Source organism: Chiloscyllium punctatum, chromosome 2, assembly GCF_047496795.1.
Source record: "Chiloscyllium punctatum isolate Juve2018m chromosome 2, sChiPun1.3, whole genome shotgun sequence".
NCBI classification, from domain to species: Eukaryota; Metazoa; Chordata; class Chondrichthyes; order Orectolobiformes; family Hemiscylliidae; genus Chiloscyllium; species Chiloscyllium punctatum.
Window position 1 is genome coordinate 139,185,415 of NC_092740.1, and position 19,464 is coordinate 139,204,878.

At 40.7% G+C, this 19,464-nt stretch overlaps 1 protein-coding gene across 1 annotated transcript in view; it reads left to right on the forward strand.

The window, feature by feature from the left end:
• Nucleotides 1-898: 898 nt before the first annotated feature.
• The window catches only part of LOC140490504 (coiled-coil domain-containing protein 17-like), a 55,227-nt gene continuing 36,661 nt past the window's right edge, over nucleotides 899-19,464 (forward strand). The window contains exons 1-4 of the mRNA XM_072589113.1: nucleotides 899-1,044; nucleotides 4,685-4,837; nucleotides 15,509-15,638; nucleotides 17,744-17,897. Coding sequence (XP_072445214.1) covers nucleotides 907-1,044; nucleotides 4,685-4,837; nucleotides 15,509-15,638; nucleotides 17,744-17,897 — 575 coding nt within the window. The 5' untranslated portion in view covers nucleotides 899-906. The remainder of the gene's footprint in view (nucleotides 1,045-4,684; nucleotides 4,838-15,508; nucleotides 15,639-17,743; nucleotides 17,898-19,464) is intronic.

Here is a 19,464-nt window from a genome sequence, read left to right on the forward strand (position 1 = left end):
TCATACACAAGCTCTCTCTCATACGCACACAAATCCACCTTCTGCACTCACCCCCACGTACACACCCTCTCACAGGCTTATACTCCATCACACTCATACAAGTACTTGACCAAGCTTACACACACTCTATCACATGCACTCATGCCCACACGTGCACACTCACATACACACACCCACTCTCCTGCATGCACACACATATAAGTTTATGAGTGAATTTGTATTTATAGTCATATTGCAGAACTACATTTTGTTTTGCTCAAAAACTGCATGTATCCATGTAAGATTCTGTGGGCCCCACTTTGGAAATAGAATTTACTCAACATTGGTACAGACTTTACCTTCACACATTTAATGCATTGTCTGAACTGAGATGACACCTATTATTAGATAAGCTGACGCCACCTTGAGAATGTAATTCTGGGATTTACATACTAAAGAACCAAAACCACCAAATCCCACTTTAAAAGATTAAAGACTAAGTCTAAATTTGTTTAAGAGCTATAACCTGGTGTTGTGTGATTCTTAACTGAAGTTGTTTAACACTGTATATCATTACAACTCCATGACACTGTAACCCTTTTTGCTATAAATTGTGTTGTATGATCATGTTCCATAACCACCTGATGAAGAGGCAGCACCTCGAGAGCTAGTGCTTCCAAATAAACCTGTTGGACTATAACCTGTTGTGTGATTTTTAGCGAAGTAATATAATAGAGAACAATAGTGATCATTTCAGTAAGCAACTGATAGGCTCAAGAGCCAATTGGAACTTGCAGAACTCAGAGAGTACTCAGTAATCAGCTCCTGTACCGCCAATTTCCACCGCTAGCTGGCACCATCCGATGGCCCTGGATCTAAATCCTGGTTGCAGAGTTTAATTCACTTTGTTGCTTTTTCCGAGTCGATATGACGCCCAGGTACTTGAGCTGTTTGACTTGTAAAATGACTTTTAAATCTCCGTCTTTGCTGGAAAAGCACCGGGAGAAGTTTTGCATCGGGACTGAGGTCGGAAGAGCGTTGATAACTAAAACCCCCGAAGATATGGTGAAAAGTTTTTCTATATCTTTTCTAATGTCTTTTAAAAACAGACTGTATTTCCAAGCACAACACCGCCAAGACGCACTCAGTTGTGTTGTGACTGAGATCTACTTTTAATGTTGGAGAATGAGTATACATTTTGCAAATTCTTATTTGCATTATCTTCGTGGCAAACACAGTGGAAGGACTTCACTGTGCAAACTTGTAAAGATTCAACATTCAGAAGTGAAAAGAATTAAATGTGATGAATTATCATGGTCGACATTATGATTCATATGCATGTCCCTTCTATGGGTTTACTGCTGACCCTTTTTCTTAATTGATGATATTTTTGATTTTGTTTTAATATTTAAAATGTATTTTTTCAATTTAAATCGTGCGTTCATCACTTAACCGTCTTTGTATTGGGCGAAAGTGGGGACTGCAGATGTTGGAGATTTAGAGTCGAGATGTGTTGCTGGAAAAGCACAGCAGGTCAGGCAGCATCCGAGAGCACGAGAATCTCCGTTTCGGGCAAAAGCCCTTCATCAGCCCTGACGTCTTTGTGTTGGATCTAGCCAAACATAACAATGGACAGCTGAAAATTAATTGGAAATGTTAACTTTTAGTTTCACACAATGCTTTTGTTTCATGCATTTGGATGTTCTCAGCCAAGGGCTGTTGCATAAGAATGCTTTTTGGGGGGGGAAAAGTTAAATTATTGGCATTTATTTCCTTGTTTCTTTCGCCATTGCTATTTCAATCCAGTGTTTGTGGCTCCGTGATTGAAATGGATGGATTGTTCAAAACCTAGCAACAAGACCATGCGTTTATTATAACTCATCGAGTGTGTATAGTGTTTCTAAGTGCTGGTTGCTAGGGCGTAGGCATGACACTTGCAGCAAGGAGGGCTGTAAATTTACAGCGACTCTGGTAGGGCACAACAACATTGTTACCGCTGAAGTGATCCCAGTGTTTTCACCAGGCGATAGAAATAGCCAGAAGTCATTTCGTGAGAAAGAAGAATGTGTGAGCAACAAGCAAACTTTAAACTTGTAGCAAGAAAAAAAACTTGAGCAGTGTTGCATTGTGCCCCAGAAACTCGGACAACACGTAAAGATTCATGGAAGAAAATAGAAAAGTTAGAAGCAAAACAGAAATTGCTGGAAAAGCTCAACAGGTCTGGTAGCATCTGTGGAGAGAAATCAGAGTTAATACTTGTAGGGTCCCAGCTATCCTTCCTCAGAATTGGGTAGAGGAAAGGTTATTGGGCCTGGAACATTAGCTCTGATTTCTCTGCACATATGCTGACAAACCTGCTGAGCTTTCTGACAGTTTCTGGTTTTGTTTCTGATTTCCACCATCCTACCCTTCTTTCGGTTGTTGGAAGAGTTGGAATTGGATGCTAAGACACTAGCTACAAAAAAAACATAATTAAACCATAACACAAATGAAGCAATTACAAGAACAAAAATAACTCTTTAAAGTGACATCCAGGAAAGAACCTAGTCAGTGTTTCGGCCATTTTGTGGTGTGTGGGAATGTGGAGTAATCAGAACAGCCATGATCTCAATGCATGGTCGTCTACTCCTGCTCCTGGTTTGTATGTTTGTGTGTTAATCTGAGCTGAAGAGCCTTAAGGATCCCTTCTAGAGTGCAGCAGAAAGAGGGCTTGACCCAGGTTAAGTTGGATGAATGGTTGCAAACCATTGGCAACATTGATTGTGAAGGGATGGTGCAAGTCTGACCAGTGTGGCATACCATGACTGCAGATCTCCTGACAAGGAGTACCACAACAGCAATAGCAGGAATAGACTTGTATGAATTGATAAGTTTTTCCAGGGAGGACATTTACAATCATGCAAAGAATGACATTGACAAGAAAAGACACACTGCTGTTACCAGTCTGTTCTGAATATCTGCAGTACATACAAATCCTCCCCACCCCAACCAAGAAGCCTTGAAATCTTCTGGGAGAGTTGAAAACTAGACAAAAAACTGACTCATTGGGGAAAGCATCAGCAACATTACTCTCTCACCCTTTAGATCACTGCAGCTAATCCAAGAGCTCACACTTACAACAATACACAATATATTGAGTATAACACCTTCCCTTTGTAGGAAATAGTCTCTGGTCCAGCCAGAAGTGGACCCAGCTCCGATTAGAGCAGATCTGTGGTTAGCATAAAAGCTGACAGTTATGTTGCATAGAATCTTAGCATGAATGACGGAAAGGGACATGCATCTTGTCATATCTGTGATAGCTCCTCAAGAACAACTCATTTCATCCCTCTCCCCTACCCTTCTGTCACAACCCAACAAATATTCAGGTGCCTATCTAAGTTCCTTTTGAAAGCCAGTGTTGAATCAGTCTCCACTGCATTCTCAAGCCGTGTGTTTTAGATCATAACCATCTGCTGTAGTTCTCCTTTTCCTATTCACCCCAATTGGCTGTGCTTTGGTTCTGAAGCTCTGGGTCAGTTTCTCCTTATGCGAAGTAACTAGACACCTCTCAATTTTTTAAATACCTTTACCATGTGACCTCTTCTTGAAGGAGAACAGCCCAAACTTGGCCAATTGTTTTTTATTCTTTCACAACATGACAGCATCACTGGCTCAGGCAGCATTTGTTGTCCCATCTTTAATTACCCTTTGAGGAGAGTCTATGTGACGTAGATGCGCCACAATGTTGTTAGATAGGGCGTTCCAGGATCTAAACATAAGCTCTATCCACATACCCGAAGTACCCCATTCCTAAAACTATTCTCATCAATCTTTTATGCTACCTCTCTATTGTCTTTACATCCTTCCTCAAATGTAGTGCTAAGAGATAGACATAGTATTCCAGCTAAAGAAGATTCAAAGTTTTTAATTCATTGTAACATCCTTGCATTTGTAGTCGATGCTTTAAGTTATGAAGCCCAGGATTCCTCATTCCTTTAAAATTTCCTTCTGAATCTGTTTTGCCACTTTCAATGAATAGTACACGCATACCTCCAGGTCTTTCTGTTGGAATTATGCTGTTTATTTTCTATTTCCTCTCCTCATTCTGCCTACCAGTATGTCTTACTTGACATTTTGCTGAATTAAATTTCATCTGTCTTGCAGACACTTGTTTACACCTGTCACTCCCTGTCTCATGGTTCACAGTAATTCCTCGATTTGCATCTCTTGCAAATTTTGCAGGTGTGCACACCCAAGCCAACATCATAGAGGTCAGTTGAGAAAATGCATTGTTTTCTGGGAAATGAACTATTTCCTGACATTTAACCCAGTTTCTGCCCCAATTAAACTTGCGATCTTGGTACTGCCTAATCTATTTAGTTGAACACTTTTATTCCCTTTGGTTTAACTTAGCCTGTGAGAATCATGTCATTAAGCACTTGCCACTATCCAGGGAAATCTGAAAATAGAATTGTGCTGATGACAGCATTAACAGCAGTGTGTAGGAGGCTACTACTAAGAACAACAGTTTAAGATGCAGAGGAAAGGTAGATAAGAAGGCATTAGAGAGCACTGGGTCCTATCAGCCCACATCTCCCTCACTATCAGCTGCACCGATGCAGCCAATGTCCATTTCCATCACCTGGTGTCTCTCCCTGTGCCCTGACCTATTGAGTATTACCAGAATATTGTTCGTTTTATAAATTTCAGTCTCTTATAACAGCTTAATCAGCTGAAGGACTATAAGCGACGCCGTGAAGAGCAGAGGAAGCAACGGGAAATGGAGGAGCGAGATAACCTGGAGGAAATGGATGAGAACGAGAGGAGGTTGATGTGTGATCATTTGACACCTGCTGAACAGGAAGACTTTGCCCAGGTAATGTCTACTAAGATAACTAGTCATGATCTTAACAAAGTAAGCACTTCCAACTTTATCCTAACAAAAAGTGCACTTACAATATTACCTTCTTGTGATATATTATGTTTGGCCTTAACATTTCTCAAAGGCCTAAGACCCTTTCAGTTTAAAGGTGTCACTTAGGACCATAGGAGATACTGTTCCTGCATCTTTCATGGTGAAGGGGATAGTGGGAGCTGGGGAGGGTGGATTTACAAAGGTGTGGAAAGAATTGTGAGGGTGAAGACAAGGGATAGGAGAATAAGAAATGGGTTACAAAGTCAGGAGCAAGAACAGTCGATCAGAAAAAAGACAAAGGGGATGAGTACACTGCCGAAACCATGGTGACAGAGGAAGAGACTCAATCCGCTTAACGATGGTAAGAAGGAGGCGTTGGATAAGCCATTGGCACTTAAAATTAATCAGGCACCTTGACTGGATGAGATGCCTTGTAAGGATATTGAAGGAAGCAAGCGTGGAAATTGCAGAGAGACAAACAATAACCTTAAAGTTTCAAGAAACTATTATTCAGGATAGAATTAATCGTCACACATAAGAGGTTTGATTGATTCACAAGAGTCAATGAACTCTAATTGAGGCCACATCCTGGTAAACCTTTTTTGCATCCTCTCCAAAGCCTCCACCCCCTTCCAGAATTGCACACAGTACTCCAAAGGTAGCCTAACTAAAGTTTTAAACAGCTGCAACATGATTTCCCAACTCTTATACTCGCTGTCCTGACCTACAAAGCCAAGTACACCGTCCACTTTCTTTATCACCTCATCCATTTGTGTTGCCGCTTTCACGATTCCTCTATATAGCAATGCTCCTAAAGTTCCTGCCATTTACTATATGATTTTAGAGAAGAAAGATAAGGGAGATCAGAGGATGCATGTAGAAAATGCAGAAGAGAATGATGTTGGGAAGAGTTTTTATGTCCTTGGTGCCTTATAATTAGTGAAATACCTTTCGAACTGCAGCCTGTGACCTCTAAATCATCTTTTGGCCTCTTCTTTTGTGCTCCACTTACCTGGGGATCTCCGCAGACTTGCATTTTAAATGCGAGGAAACATGCATGGAGCTTGCCATGATCCAAGAATACACTGGGATAATGAGGCATTGGGAGGAAAAGATGCATTTTGACCCGATGTAAGTGTGAAAAGAAAAATCCATCCCCCCAACTACAAAAATGAAGATCAATTTGAAAATCAGCATAGTTGTTGCCAGTTTACATTAACAAGAGTTCTTTAGTACAAGTTGCCAAATTTGAATTAACCAGGATCAACTCAATATTTGGATAATATATCGATATGTTTTTGCTTAATTACTCATCTGTTTGTTATGAACCTTTTCAATTATTCATAAGAATATTACTGAATGGCAAATAGAATTAAGGAGAATCCAAAGGGCTTTTACAAATATATTAAGGGCAAAAGGGTAACTAGGGAGAGAATAGGGCCCCTCAAAGATCAGCAAGGTGGCCTTTGTGTGGAGCCACAGAAAATGGAGATACTAAATGAATATTTTGCATCAGTATTTACTGTGGAAAAGGATATGGAAGATATAGACTGTAAGGAAATAGATAGTGACATCTTGCAAAATGTCCAGGTTACAGAGGAGGAAGTGCTGGATGTCTTGAAACAGTTAAAGTTGGATAAATCCCCAGGACCTGATCAGGTGTACCCGAGAACTCTGTGGGAAGCTAGAGAAGTGATTGCTGGGCCTGTTGCTGAGATATTTGTATCATCAATAGTCACAGGTGAGGTGCCGGAAGACTGGAGGTTTGCAAACATGGTGCCACTGTTTAAGGACGGTGGTAAAGACAAGCCAGGGAACTATAGACCAGTGAGCCTGACCTCGGTGGTGGGCAAGTTGTTGGAGGGAATCCTGAGGGACAGGATGTACATGTATTTGGAAAGGCAAGGACTGATTCAGGATAGTCTACGTGATTTTGTGCGTGGGGAATCATATCTCACAAAATTGATTGAGGTTTTTGAAGAAGTAACAAGGAGGATTGTGAGGGAAGAGCAGTAGATGAGGAGTTCAGTAAGGTGTTTGACAAGGTTCCCCGTGGGAGATTAGTTAGCGAAGTTAGATCTCATGGAATACAGGGAGAACTAGCCATTTGGATACAGAACTGGCTCAAAGGTAGAAGACAGAGGGTGGTGGTGGAGGGTTGTTTTTCAGACTGGAGGCCTGTGACCAGTGGAGTGCCACAAGGATCGGTGCTGGGCCCTCTACTTTTTGTCATTTACATAAATGATTTGGATGTGAGCATAAGAGGTACAGTTAGTAAGTTTGCAGATGACACCAAAATGGACAGTGAAGAGGGTTACCTCCGATTACAACAGGATCTTGATCAGATGGGCCAATGGGCTGAAAAGTGGCAGATGGAGTTTAATACAGATAAATGCGAGGTGCTGCATTTTGGGAAAGCAAATCTTAGCTGGACTTATACACTTAATGATAAGATCCTAGGGAGTGTTGCTGAACAAAGAGACCTTGTAGTGCAGGTTCATAGCTCCTTGAAAGTGGAGTCGCAGGTAGATATGATAGTGAAGAAGGCAGTTAGTATGGTTTCCTTTATTGGTCAGAGTATTGAGTACAGGAGTTGGGAGATCATGTTGCGGCTGTACAGGACATTGGTTAGGCCACTGTTGGAATATTGCGTGCAATTCTGGTCTCCTTCCTATCGGAAAGATATTGTGAAACTTGAAAGGGTTCAGAAAAGATTTACAAGGATGTTGCCAGGGTTGGAGGATTTGAGCTATAGGGAGAGGCTGAACAGGCTGGGACTGTTTTCCCTGGAGCGTCAGAGGCTGAGGGGAGACCTTATAGAGGTTTACAAAATTACGAGGGGCATGGATAGAAAAAAATAGACAAAGTCTTTCTTTTCCCTGGGATCGGGGAGTCCAGAACTAGAGGGCATATGTTTAGGGTGAGAGGGGAAAGACATAAAAGAGACCTAAGGGGCAACATTTTCATGTAAAGGGTGGTACGTGTATGGAATGAGCTGCCAGAGGATATGGTGGAGGCTGGTACAATTGCAGCATTTAAGAGGCATTTGGATGGGTATATGAATAGGAAAGGTTTGGAGGGATATGGGCCGGGTGCTGGCAGGTGGGACTAGATCGGGTTGGGATATCTGGTCGGCATGGACAGGTTGGACCGAAGGGTCTGTTTCCATGCTGTACATCTCTATGACTCTATGACTCTAAAATACATTTCAGAGCAAAGATTATGTGATGTCAAGTTTAGCTCTCACTTATTTGTTTTTAATAACAATGCACCTTTAATCTATCATTCACTTCTTTCATAATTTGCCTGCATGTACATACATCCTCATTAGCTTTACACAGAATAGTCACCCAATTGCTTCAGCATTAGCAATGACATCAATTAAGCTAACCCAATGGTATAAGCAGTTTAATACTGTTTTACACAGAACTAACAGTGCAGATACAACCATTTATCCCAGCTGGTCAATGATAATGCTTAGATTGCATAACAGAGTCTTTCCATCCTTCCCCAATACCACTCTCTTCACTTCTCCAGCCTGGATACAGGAAATCTCCCATATGCATGCCAGTGGCATCTACTTCAACCAGCACACATAGCAGTGACTTCCACATTTTCCTCACTGTTTCAATGAAATTCCTCAAATTCTTTATTTGATCTGGTAATTTGATATTAACGCCTTTTTGTTCAAGCATCATTTCTCCACATTCTCCTTACTGAACCTCTTTTTAAAAAAGAAATCTCTCTTTATGGTTCTTTCCATCCCTACTGTGGAAACAGGCCCTTTGGCCCAACAAGTCCACACTAGCCCTCCGAAGAGTAACCCCACCCAGACCTGTTCTTCCACCCTATATTTACCCCTGATTAATGCATCTAACCAACACATCCCTAAGCACTATGAGGCAATTTCACACAGCCAATTCACCCAACCTGCACATCTTTGGATTGTGGGAAGAAAGCCACGTAGACACAGGGAGAATGTGCAAACTCCACACAGTCACCTGAGGCTAGAATCAAACCCAGGACCATAACACACTGAGGCAGCAAAGCTAACTACCAGGCCACCTGCTTTTCCAATTTGCTGAATCCATCTTCATAGTTGCAGCTAACTCCTGGTAGGAACATAAATCAAGAATGAAGCAGGATGCAAGCAATAGAGTGAATTTGTCTCAAAATCAATTTAATTAATAACCAACATTCTTGTTGATCATCAGCCAAATCCAACACTGAATGGAAACTAACTGACAAGGGATAAAAAAAATGCCATTCAGTGGTGTGATGAGGTTTGATTGTTTAATTCATTGAATCTTTTATAATGCTTCATTAAATATTTAGTTGACAATTAGATTTAATGTGTTATACTTGTCTGCGCACTCAAGCTGACAGAAATATGCAATTGTTGTCAATCGATACACTTCATAAGATGATCTGAGGGTTTTTCATCATTTTAGATTCTTTTGAAGTGGTTTTAGAGGCTGGCTTGAGCCAATATTTCAAAATGCAACTCACGGTGACCTGGATGTAATCTTGCTGTAAGTAGCTGCTGGGAAGTGAATCTTCTACCTTTTGTGACTTATCTTGATGAATTCAGCCAGGTTTACAGCTGTGTTTATATTAGTTTAGTGATTCTAATTCTAAATATCTTAAACGTGAGTCCCACAATGGTAATTTGTGTTGCAACATGGCAGGGAGTCAAGACAGAGTCACCCGGTCTCCAATTGATCTTCGCAATATATTGGAGGTAACATTGTAAGCAGCAATTGGTGGTATGCATCACTCGAAGTCCGTGTCGCTGTCACAATTCTTTTACACCAGTTTTTTTTTTAGGAGATATGAACTGTGGTGTGTTACAGTTGTGACAGGAGGATAATCAAGCTCCATTACTCCATCAGTTACACCATTAGTATAAATTTGTTGACTCAATTACAAAAATAGCCACCTCCAATTTTCTTATACTACGATCGACAATCAAAGAAATATCCACTGAGTAGAAACAAAGCATTTTCCTAAAGTCAGTGGCAACAAGCCATTAACATCTAAACTGTGATCTGGAATTGAAATTATATCTCCTTCATCCCACGCACAGATGCACACACACAACATGAAAAGACCGGTTTCTGGAGAAATTATGGTTTGGAAACAAGGGATAAAATGTGATCATCTCCTACTTCCACTTCTTTTTGTTAATGAATTGCTGACAGTTATAGATTGACGATGGACATTCAATTTTGAGTGCAATCAACTTGGATTTGAGACTTTAGAATGTGGTGACAGTCCAGCTTTCCAGGCTTTACTATGTAGATAGAAACTCCATCAGATTTCCAGAAACTTCTACTGAGGACAGGATTTCAGAAAGACACTTGCAACTTCTGGGGTGTCCTCATTATATTCTGACTTCTGTGTCTGTAGAACTGAACTCTAAGCCAGAGAGGGTTGCAAGACCACCATTCATGTCAGGGCACCTAAGTCTTCTCAAAGCTACATCTTCCCCGTAATTAAGCCCACATACCCCAATTCTTATCTCCTCAATTGCTTTGCTTCTCCTCCAAAGTCACTTGATTTTTAATAAAAATGGCACTGCACATTAAACTGCTGGCTTCATTTCTGAGAAATTGTGGTTAGAAACTCTTTTTCAACCCAGAAAATGTACCAATAGTCCAGAACCTTGCTTTTCCCCTCAGATAGTCCTGGAAGATAAATATGTATTCCTAACAGATTGCATACCGTCAAATTTCTTTCCATCATGTGGACCGGGATTCTCGTCCACTTTTCATGTCTGCTAATGACAAAGAGTCATAGAGATGTACAGCACGGAAACAGACCCTTCGGTCCAACTCATCCATGCTGACCAGATATCCTAATCTAATCTAGTACCATTTGCCAGCATTTGGTCCATATCCATGTGTTGGAAGGATTTGCAGATTGACACTCAACCTGTCTGTCCATGTCATGTATGTACATTCCATGGCATTCAGACCCAGGAGTGGGTTTTGAAGAAGATCTAGTGTCAGGGATGCTCCCTACTGCAGCTCAAGACTTCTAAGCAGTGAATACGTTGTACCATATTAAACGAAGTACAAATAAATCATTGATTCACCCAAAAAAATGTTTGGGGCTTTAGGCAATGAGGAGGGAGAAGGTAAAAGTTCTGGTGTTACATCTCCTGCATTTGCATGGAACGGTGCTGTTGGAAAGTGAGGAGTGTTGGGGATAACTGAGCAGTGCCTCGAGGTTTTGTGGAGGGATAATAAAAGGGAACAGTAAGGAAAGATATGTTTGGTGGTGAAATCGTACAGAAGGTCCTGGAAATATTGGGGGATGATTTATTGAGCAGAGAGGTTTGTGGTGAAATCACTTGTGTGGACAAGAAGAGACCATAAAATAAGAGTAAAATTACGAGGAAATCTGTTCAGTGGGCAGGCATAGGCTGAAGTAATGGGTCAATAAGAACAGTCTTTATTGCAAATGTTGAAGCACAATAGTGTGGTAAATCATGTCAACATTTGCATGTCAAGAAGAATTTGCAGGGATCATCTACCTTTAACGCTGCATAGAGGTTTTTTTTGCATTTTGTAGCTAACTCTGAAGATCTATGCAGGCAATGTTGGTGCATAGTGATCAGAACTTGCATTTTTAATTTTAGTCATAAATTCATACAACATGGAAACAGGCCCTTCAGTCCAACGCATCCATGCCAACTAGGTTTCCTGAACTGAATTAGTCCCACTTGCCTGCATTTAGCTCATATCCTTCTAATAGTTCAGCATTACAGACCTGTTTAGCTCATTTCTATCTAACCATTCATGTATCAAAATGATTCCACTTCTTGCAGTTAGAACATTGCTCCCCTCCACATTGGGTATGCTTTCTGTTCTTTTGTGTGATGTCCTTCTCAATATTGACATCTTGTCCTTTGGTCTTGAACTTTTGCTAGCTTTTCTGAAAATATCTCTTCCTCTTTCCCTATCTGTTGTTCTCATTTGGCCTGGTATGTGTCTCAGCATAATTTCAGTGCCACATCTATTCTCTTACTAATATGCACTGTCTGACGATTGATAATCTCAGAGCTTCAGCTCATGTTGATCGATTTCTTGAGAATCATTTTCAGCTCATTCAGCAGACATGCTCTCATGGTAGGATCACTTTTGCTTAAGACAGATCATCATTCAGTTGTCCAAACTCTCAGGATTCAGCTCAATATATTTAATGCAATGTCTTAGACTTCCTCTTTCCATGAGTTCCAGTGTTGATCACATCCCCTTCCTAGATGACATTAATATGAGGTTCACAGTGTTTCTCAAAAGCTTTCAAAACTTCTTCAGCCAGCAGGCCTGCATCCTGATTCAGTCAATCTGGCTGAAGGACCTTGGGGTGATATAATTGCATGTATGTGTGAGAAATACAATGTGGTTATGTATCTTACTACCACTGGAAACCGTTGTTAGTCCCTTTGGGAACTGAGATAGTCCATCCATGTAGTGTTGTTCATCACATGAAGAATCTTGTTCCCTGGCAGTGTTGACCTGTTCTTCACAATTCTTCCAAGGCTTGAACATACAAGTTGTTTTGAGAGTGATTTAATTTGTTGCTTAGTATTTATAGTTTTAGACAATAGCACATCTTTGATAAATGACCACTTTTACTATTACAAGTATATTTTTTGCAGAAAGATGGACAGTTGTGTCTTTGTTGATGTGATGATTCACACCACACCTGTGACAAGATTTAACAGCATTAGATTGCTTAGTGTGTCATGTTGATGTGCTTTTTAAAAAAATTGTTCATGAGATGTGAGCATCAGTGGCTAGATGGACATTTATTGCCTATCCCTAGTTACATTTAAGGGTTAACCACACTGCTTTAAGTCTGAACATACATGTAGGCCAGACCAGGTAAGGCGATGATCGAATTTCCTCTAAATGAACCAAATGAATTTTGAAACAATCAATCATGGTTATGTGGTCACTATTCGGCTGGCCTTTTATTCCAGATGTTTGTTGAATTCTGATAGTGCCATCTGCCAGATGGGATTTGAATTGAAGTAATTAATCCAGTGATGTTATCAATATGCCACCATCTTTCCTGTATATTTTTTGGGTCATATGTCTGTCTATTCTGATCAGATATTATATTGTGCCTTAAGTAGTCAACATGTTCTGCAAAATATTCTGCAATAATTGGAATTGCTGATTCTTGAACAATTCTCTAGCCCTGTATTTACTGCTATTGGGATTGCTCATTCCAGAATTAGATCCTCTTATGATTGAATAAGTTCAATGGTTGATTTACATAAGAGCCCGATGACAATTATGATGTGAGGTGTCTGATTTATATATATTTTAATAACATTTATTTTCAGTTTGGACTTTTGAGTTTGAACTGGTTTTCCACATACCCGAAGGGGTTTGATGATTAACTTTAGAGTATTTTTTGTAGCCATGACGACCTCTTTTAAAACACAGTGTAAGAGAAAGACTTTGCAGAGAATAATAGGTTTTTGTCTACGCTGGGAGGAGTTTTAGCAAGCAAGGTAAACAGTTGTGTGTTAGGTTCCAGTTTGGAAAGGTCAGAGATTGATATTTTTCTTTTGATTGGAGGAAACACTCATCCCTTGGGGGGGGAGAAAAATGGTTTGTTTCAGTTTCAATGTAGGCAGTTCTTCAGAAGTCTTGGTGGTAATGCAGCTGGTGTTGCAAAAGGAGATGGCAGTTTCAAATTATTACAATTACTTTCTACTGTTAGAAATCTCCACAACCTTAGACCCCTGTTCTCTGGCTGCTCTATCCAATTGATTCAACCATTCTTGTGTCATCGTAATAGAGAAAATAGCAACAGGAGTAGGCCATTCAGTCCTTCAAGCCTGCTTCACCATTCAATCTGACCACAGCTGATCATCCAACATCCTGTTCCTGCTTTCTCCCTGTGTACTTTGATCGTGAAATGAAGTCCTTCTTGAACACATGCAATGTTTTGGCCTCAACATCTCAACCCCTTTTCTGTGGCAGAGAATTTCTCAGGCTCGCCGCTCTCTGGGTGAAAAGATTTCTCTTCATCTCAATCCTAAACGGCCTACCTGTATTCTCAAACCATGACCCCAGGCTCTAGACTCCCCAGTTATTGGGAATTTAGGACAAGTAGCTTCTCTTTTGATGCATGGATGGCCTGTCCTTGTTGGTCAATGTTGTGGCAATTCCAGTGGTCATAGGAAGAGCCCTGACACTGAAGAAAGATGGTAAAAGAGGAGGAGGTGTGGCATTGTTGGTCAAGGACAGTATTACAGTTGCAGAAAGGATGTGTGGGGACTCAACAACTGAGGTAGTACGGGCTGAAGTTAGAAACAGGAAAGGAGAGGTCCTCCTGTTGGGGGTTTTCTATAGGCCTCCGAATAGTTCCAGAGATGTAGAGGAAAGGATAGCAAAGATGATTCTCGATAGGAGTGAGAGAGACAGGGTAGTTGTCATGGGGGACTTCAACTTTCCAAATATTGACTGGGAACACTATAGTACGAGTACTATAGATGGATCGGTTTTTGTCCAGAGTGTGCAGGAGGGCTTCCTGACACATACGTAGACAGGCCAACAAGGGGTGAAGCCACATTAGATTTGGAACTGGGTAATGAGCCCAACCAGGTGTTAGACTTGGAAGTAGGTGAGCACTTTGGTGATAGCAATCACAATTCTGTTATATTTACTTTAGTGATAGAAAGGGATAGGTGTATACCACTGGGCAAGAGTTACACCTGGGGGAAAAGCAATTATGATGCAATTAGGCAAGATTTAGGAAACATAGGATGGGGAAGGAAACTATAGGGGATAGGCACATTAGGAATGTGGAGCTTATTCAAGGAAAAGCTACTATGTGTCCAAGATAAGTATGTACCTGTCAGGCAGGGGGTAAGGTGTAGAGTGCGGGAGCCGTGGTTTACGAAGGAAGTGGAATCTCTGGTCAAGAGGAAGAAGAAGGTTTATGTTAGGATGAGATGTGAAAGCTCAGTTAGGGTACTTGAGGGTTACAAGGTAGCCAGGAAAGACCTAATGAGAGTGCTCAGAAGAGCCAGGAGGAGACATGAGAAGTTGTTGGCGAATAGGATCAAGGTAAAACCTAAGGCTTTCTATAAGTATTTAAGGAATAAAAGAATGAGAAGAGTAAGATTAGGGCCAATCAAGGATAGTAGTGAGAAGTTGTGTGTGGAGTCAGAGGAGATAAGGGAAGCACTAAATGAATATTTTTCAACAGTATTCACTCTAGAAAATGACAATGTTGTCGAGGAGAATACTGCGACACAGGATACTAGACTAGGTGTGATTGAGGTTCACAAGGAAGAGGTATTAGAAATCCTGCAGAGTCTGAAAATAGATAAGTCCCCTGGGCCAGATGGGATTTATCCTAGGATCCTCTGGGAAGCCAGGGAGAAGATTGCCGAGCCTTTGGCATAGGTCTTTAAATCGTCATTGTCTACAGGAATAGTGCCAGAAGACATTGATCATTTAGTGTCTGAGGATCCAAAGCTACAATCAACCATTTCCTAACTCCCAACATATTTTTGATAATGATGACAGGTTACCATTTGCGTCAGAATAAGTATCTATTAACATTTCACCCTTTTTTTAAAAATGCCTTCTTAATTGTCAGGATGGCCCTAACCTGAGGCAGCAGTGGTTTCGGGAACACAAAAATCAGTTGCAAAACCTGGCTCAAGCTCATGGAAACCACGTCACTGCTCTAATATCTCGTAATAAGGAATTGGAGGAGCAGCGAACAGGTAAATCCTGAGATTCAGCCAAATTTGCTACCACAGGGTAACCATGATTATCCGAGCGACACGGGAGGGGAGTATTTTGTTCAGAAAATTGAATGTTAGGGTAATACAGTTTACCCAAGCATTGAGACCTTGAGATCTTGTTTAGATAATCCGAAATTCGAATAATTAATGTTCGGATAATCAAGGTTGCTCTGTATACATGTCACTGGAAAAATCATCAAAATGCATCAAGGATCATTTCACATTTAATACAGAGTTTTTACGTATTTTATTGCAATCTCCTTAGAGACTGATAACTTTAAAAAGCGATATGAGTATCTCAGCTGTTGATAGAATGAACTACCTGACAATATTTTACTGGAGCAAACATGCTAAAATCCACATTGATGTAATATTACTTAGTGTACAATAATACACTAAACTATAGAAAATATACTTGCCCATTAGTTAACACAACTGAAAGTTCCATGCTGTGTTTACATGTTGTTTCACACGCTCAGCAGATATGTAGCCAAATTTCTTCCATCAGTTCAAAAGGCTTCATTTTCTTGTTCTATCAGTCTGAGTCTTCTAGTGTCCTTTCAAAAGTCTCTTCACTAAATTACATAAGTATAATCAAATTGAATTCCACTATCTTGAAGTTCCTGGGTGTTTAAATATTTACAGGTTCTGCCTCTTCATACAGGGTCTTCATCTCCAGATCACTTTGTCTGATTGAGACCTAATGTCTGTGACCAGCCAAACCAGGTGCCCTCCTTTTGTTTGAAGGTCTGAAAACTGCCACTTCTATGAATTTCAACCTCTGTCTCTGCTCCTGTGGCAATGCTGCCTGACCTGCTGTGCTTTTCCAGCACCACTCTAATCTAGACTCTGATTTCCAGCATCTGCAGTCCTCACTTTTACCTACCAAATTATTAGGGCCTGTCCCTCGGAATATTTTTGGTACAAATTCACCATTCGCCATTCTAGGATAGTTTAATACATAACACAGCCTTGCATTCATAACAAATTCAAGCTAATAAGTAAATATTGAATTATTTCCTTTGCCTTCATTAGAGATTATTGGCAAATGCCTCACTTGATATAACCCTGAAAGGGAAATAAAACATTTTTTCTAATTTCAGTCTTTTGTCTCACTATAGGTCAGCAGTAATATCTTAAGATTGTTATTCAACCTGTCATTTCTGTCAAAATTATTTGACATTATATTCTGTTGTGTGTTTGTTATGATTACCCCTGGTGCTATGTCATCAGATGACTTTGTTCCACTGGCATCTGGATCATTCTAGAACTCTTGTCCTGAGCCATACATTACTATCAGTAAGAGTTTAGTAAATGTGCTGCTGGTTTCTGCAGTCACTTTCTAGTATTATGGGCTGTGTAGCCTCTTGCAAACAAGGCATGACTCCATCATCAAATGAAGCTTTGTTCAGTATATACAGGACAAATAATTCATTCTGCTATTGCAAAATACTCAACCATTTCTCTGTATTCATAATCTGGTACACCTTGCCCCTAACTCAAAAAAACACATCAAGAAACACCAAGCATTATGTTGTGCCTTTCTTGATCTCTTGGTTATTCCAAAATGTTCCCAGTATATGAGGTACATTTTAAGTGTAGGCACTGCTGTGTTATTGGGAAATGTGGTACCTAATTTGAACACAACAAGGGCCTGCAAGCAACAGCTACAAACAGCTAGGTAACAGGTTTTTAATGATAATTTGTGGGATGTATTTTAATCTGATCACTGCAATAATTCCTATGCCCATCCTGTATTGAGGGACTTTTGTCAGCTCCCTATGAAGACAAATTGGGCCTTGAGTTTATGATTGTTGTAAAAAACTGCACCCTTGGTGATGTAGCAACTCTTCAGTACTGGACTGAAGAGTCATTTGTGAGTATGTCCTCCACAGTTTGGAGTGTGGCTTGAACTTGTAAACTTCTCAGTCAAAACCACAATACCTCAGGCAGGGTTGCCACTGAAACAAAATGACTAATCGTTAGGTCATGTGCATAATTTTGGCTTTTGATAAGGTACCTTTTCTTGTAGGTAGTTTTATGGAGATCATCACAAGTATTTAGTATTTGTAATTTTACTACAGAGGTTGTGAAAAAATTAAAAGACTTGTCTCAGAAAGGTAAAATCTCTTCGCAAGTGGAGAATATGTTGGCAGAGCTCAAAGCGCAAGAATACAAGAATGAGCTACTTCTGGAGTCTATGAAGCAACAGCTGGAGATTCTACAGCTGGAAACCATGTGAGTACACTTAACTACATCACAGGGAAAGAGCAAGCATCGAAAAACCTGGTTTCTAACTTTGAACTCTATACCAGTTTGCTCCTGGCTCAAGGGTAATTCAAGGGTAATCCAAGGATTCTCTTGTGGCTATGCTTTTAATTTAATTGCTCATATGCTCTTAGGACAGCCTCTTAGTCCTGTCCATGTCTTTAATATCCATATGGACTTACAACTGATCCCTGCCCCTCACACCAGAATTCCTTTCCAGCCTTCAGGAAATGTCCTGAACTTTGGTAGCCAGCAGACAATATGGCCATTGGGATTCATGCTATGTATTGCAGGGAGTAGAATCCATTCTTCTCACTATTGTGTCCCCTACTGCAACTATGTTCCTTTTGACCCCACCCCCTTCCACCCCTCACTCGAGAGGTTATATAGTGCTGAAGTCAATTTCCTCATCCACTCTGCAGTCCCTACTCTTGTCCTCGCAAACTGCAAGAACTTCAAACCTATTAGGTTAATTACAAGGGTTGAGGTTGCTCACTTTATTACTGATTCCCATGCTTGCTTCACCCACAGTCACACCCTCTCTGACCACAGTCCATAACTGAAGCACCTAGCCTAAGTGGTCTGATTTCCTCCTGGATCAAAGCATTTAGGTAACTTTGCCTCTCCTGTTACATTGAAGTGTCCAATTCATTAATCCAGAGCTAAACCTCCTTAAGCTGCAGACACTTAATGTTCACCAGTACCCATATACTACAGTAGCAACACACCAACTGCATTATCATTTTTATTGGGTTTAAGTTAACTAATTGGGTTTCAAAATTAGAAATATCAATCGACTGTTGTCACCAAGTAGATTAACTAGTAAAAGTATAGATTGAATGTATTAATTATCCCCTCAGTACTGTGAGGGTTTAGGGTTAGGGTTAGTTGTACTTGCTGCACTCAAGCCCCATCCCACACTCTGATATTTACCACCGATGTCTGTCCTGTGCACCTTTTTTCAGTTCCATCTTACTGTTTCTCCTTTGTCATCTAGGAAAATGAGATGAGATTAGATTCCCTACAGCATAGAAACAGGCCCTTTGGCCCAACAAGTCCACACTGACCCTCCGAAGAGTAACTCACCCAGACCCTACATTTAAACCTGACTAATGCAGCTAACACCATGGGCAATTTAGCCAATCCACCTGGCCAGCACATCTTTGGGCTGTGGGAGGAAACTAGAGCAAACCCACACAGACACAGGGAGAATATGCAAACTCCACACAGACAGTCACCCAAGGTGGGAATTGAACCTGGGTCCCTGGCACTGTGAGGCAGCAGCGCTAACAACTGAGCCACCATGCTGATGATTGAAAATCTGGATTTGTCCACCCTACTTTTCCTCCTTAAGGGACTATACCTTGACTTCACCTGTGCAATCTCCTATTTTTAGGCAATCTGTTGTTTTAATGGGATGTTGTCTGCCAGTCTTTGATGGCAATTTACTTGGACTGGATTGGTTCTCAGCCAGCTGAAGCAGGGTCTCTCGCAATTCACTATTTTTACCCTAGTTTGTGTCTTATCTTTTCCTTAA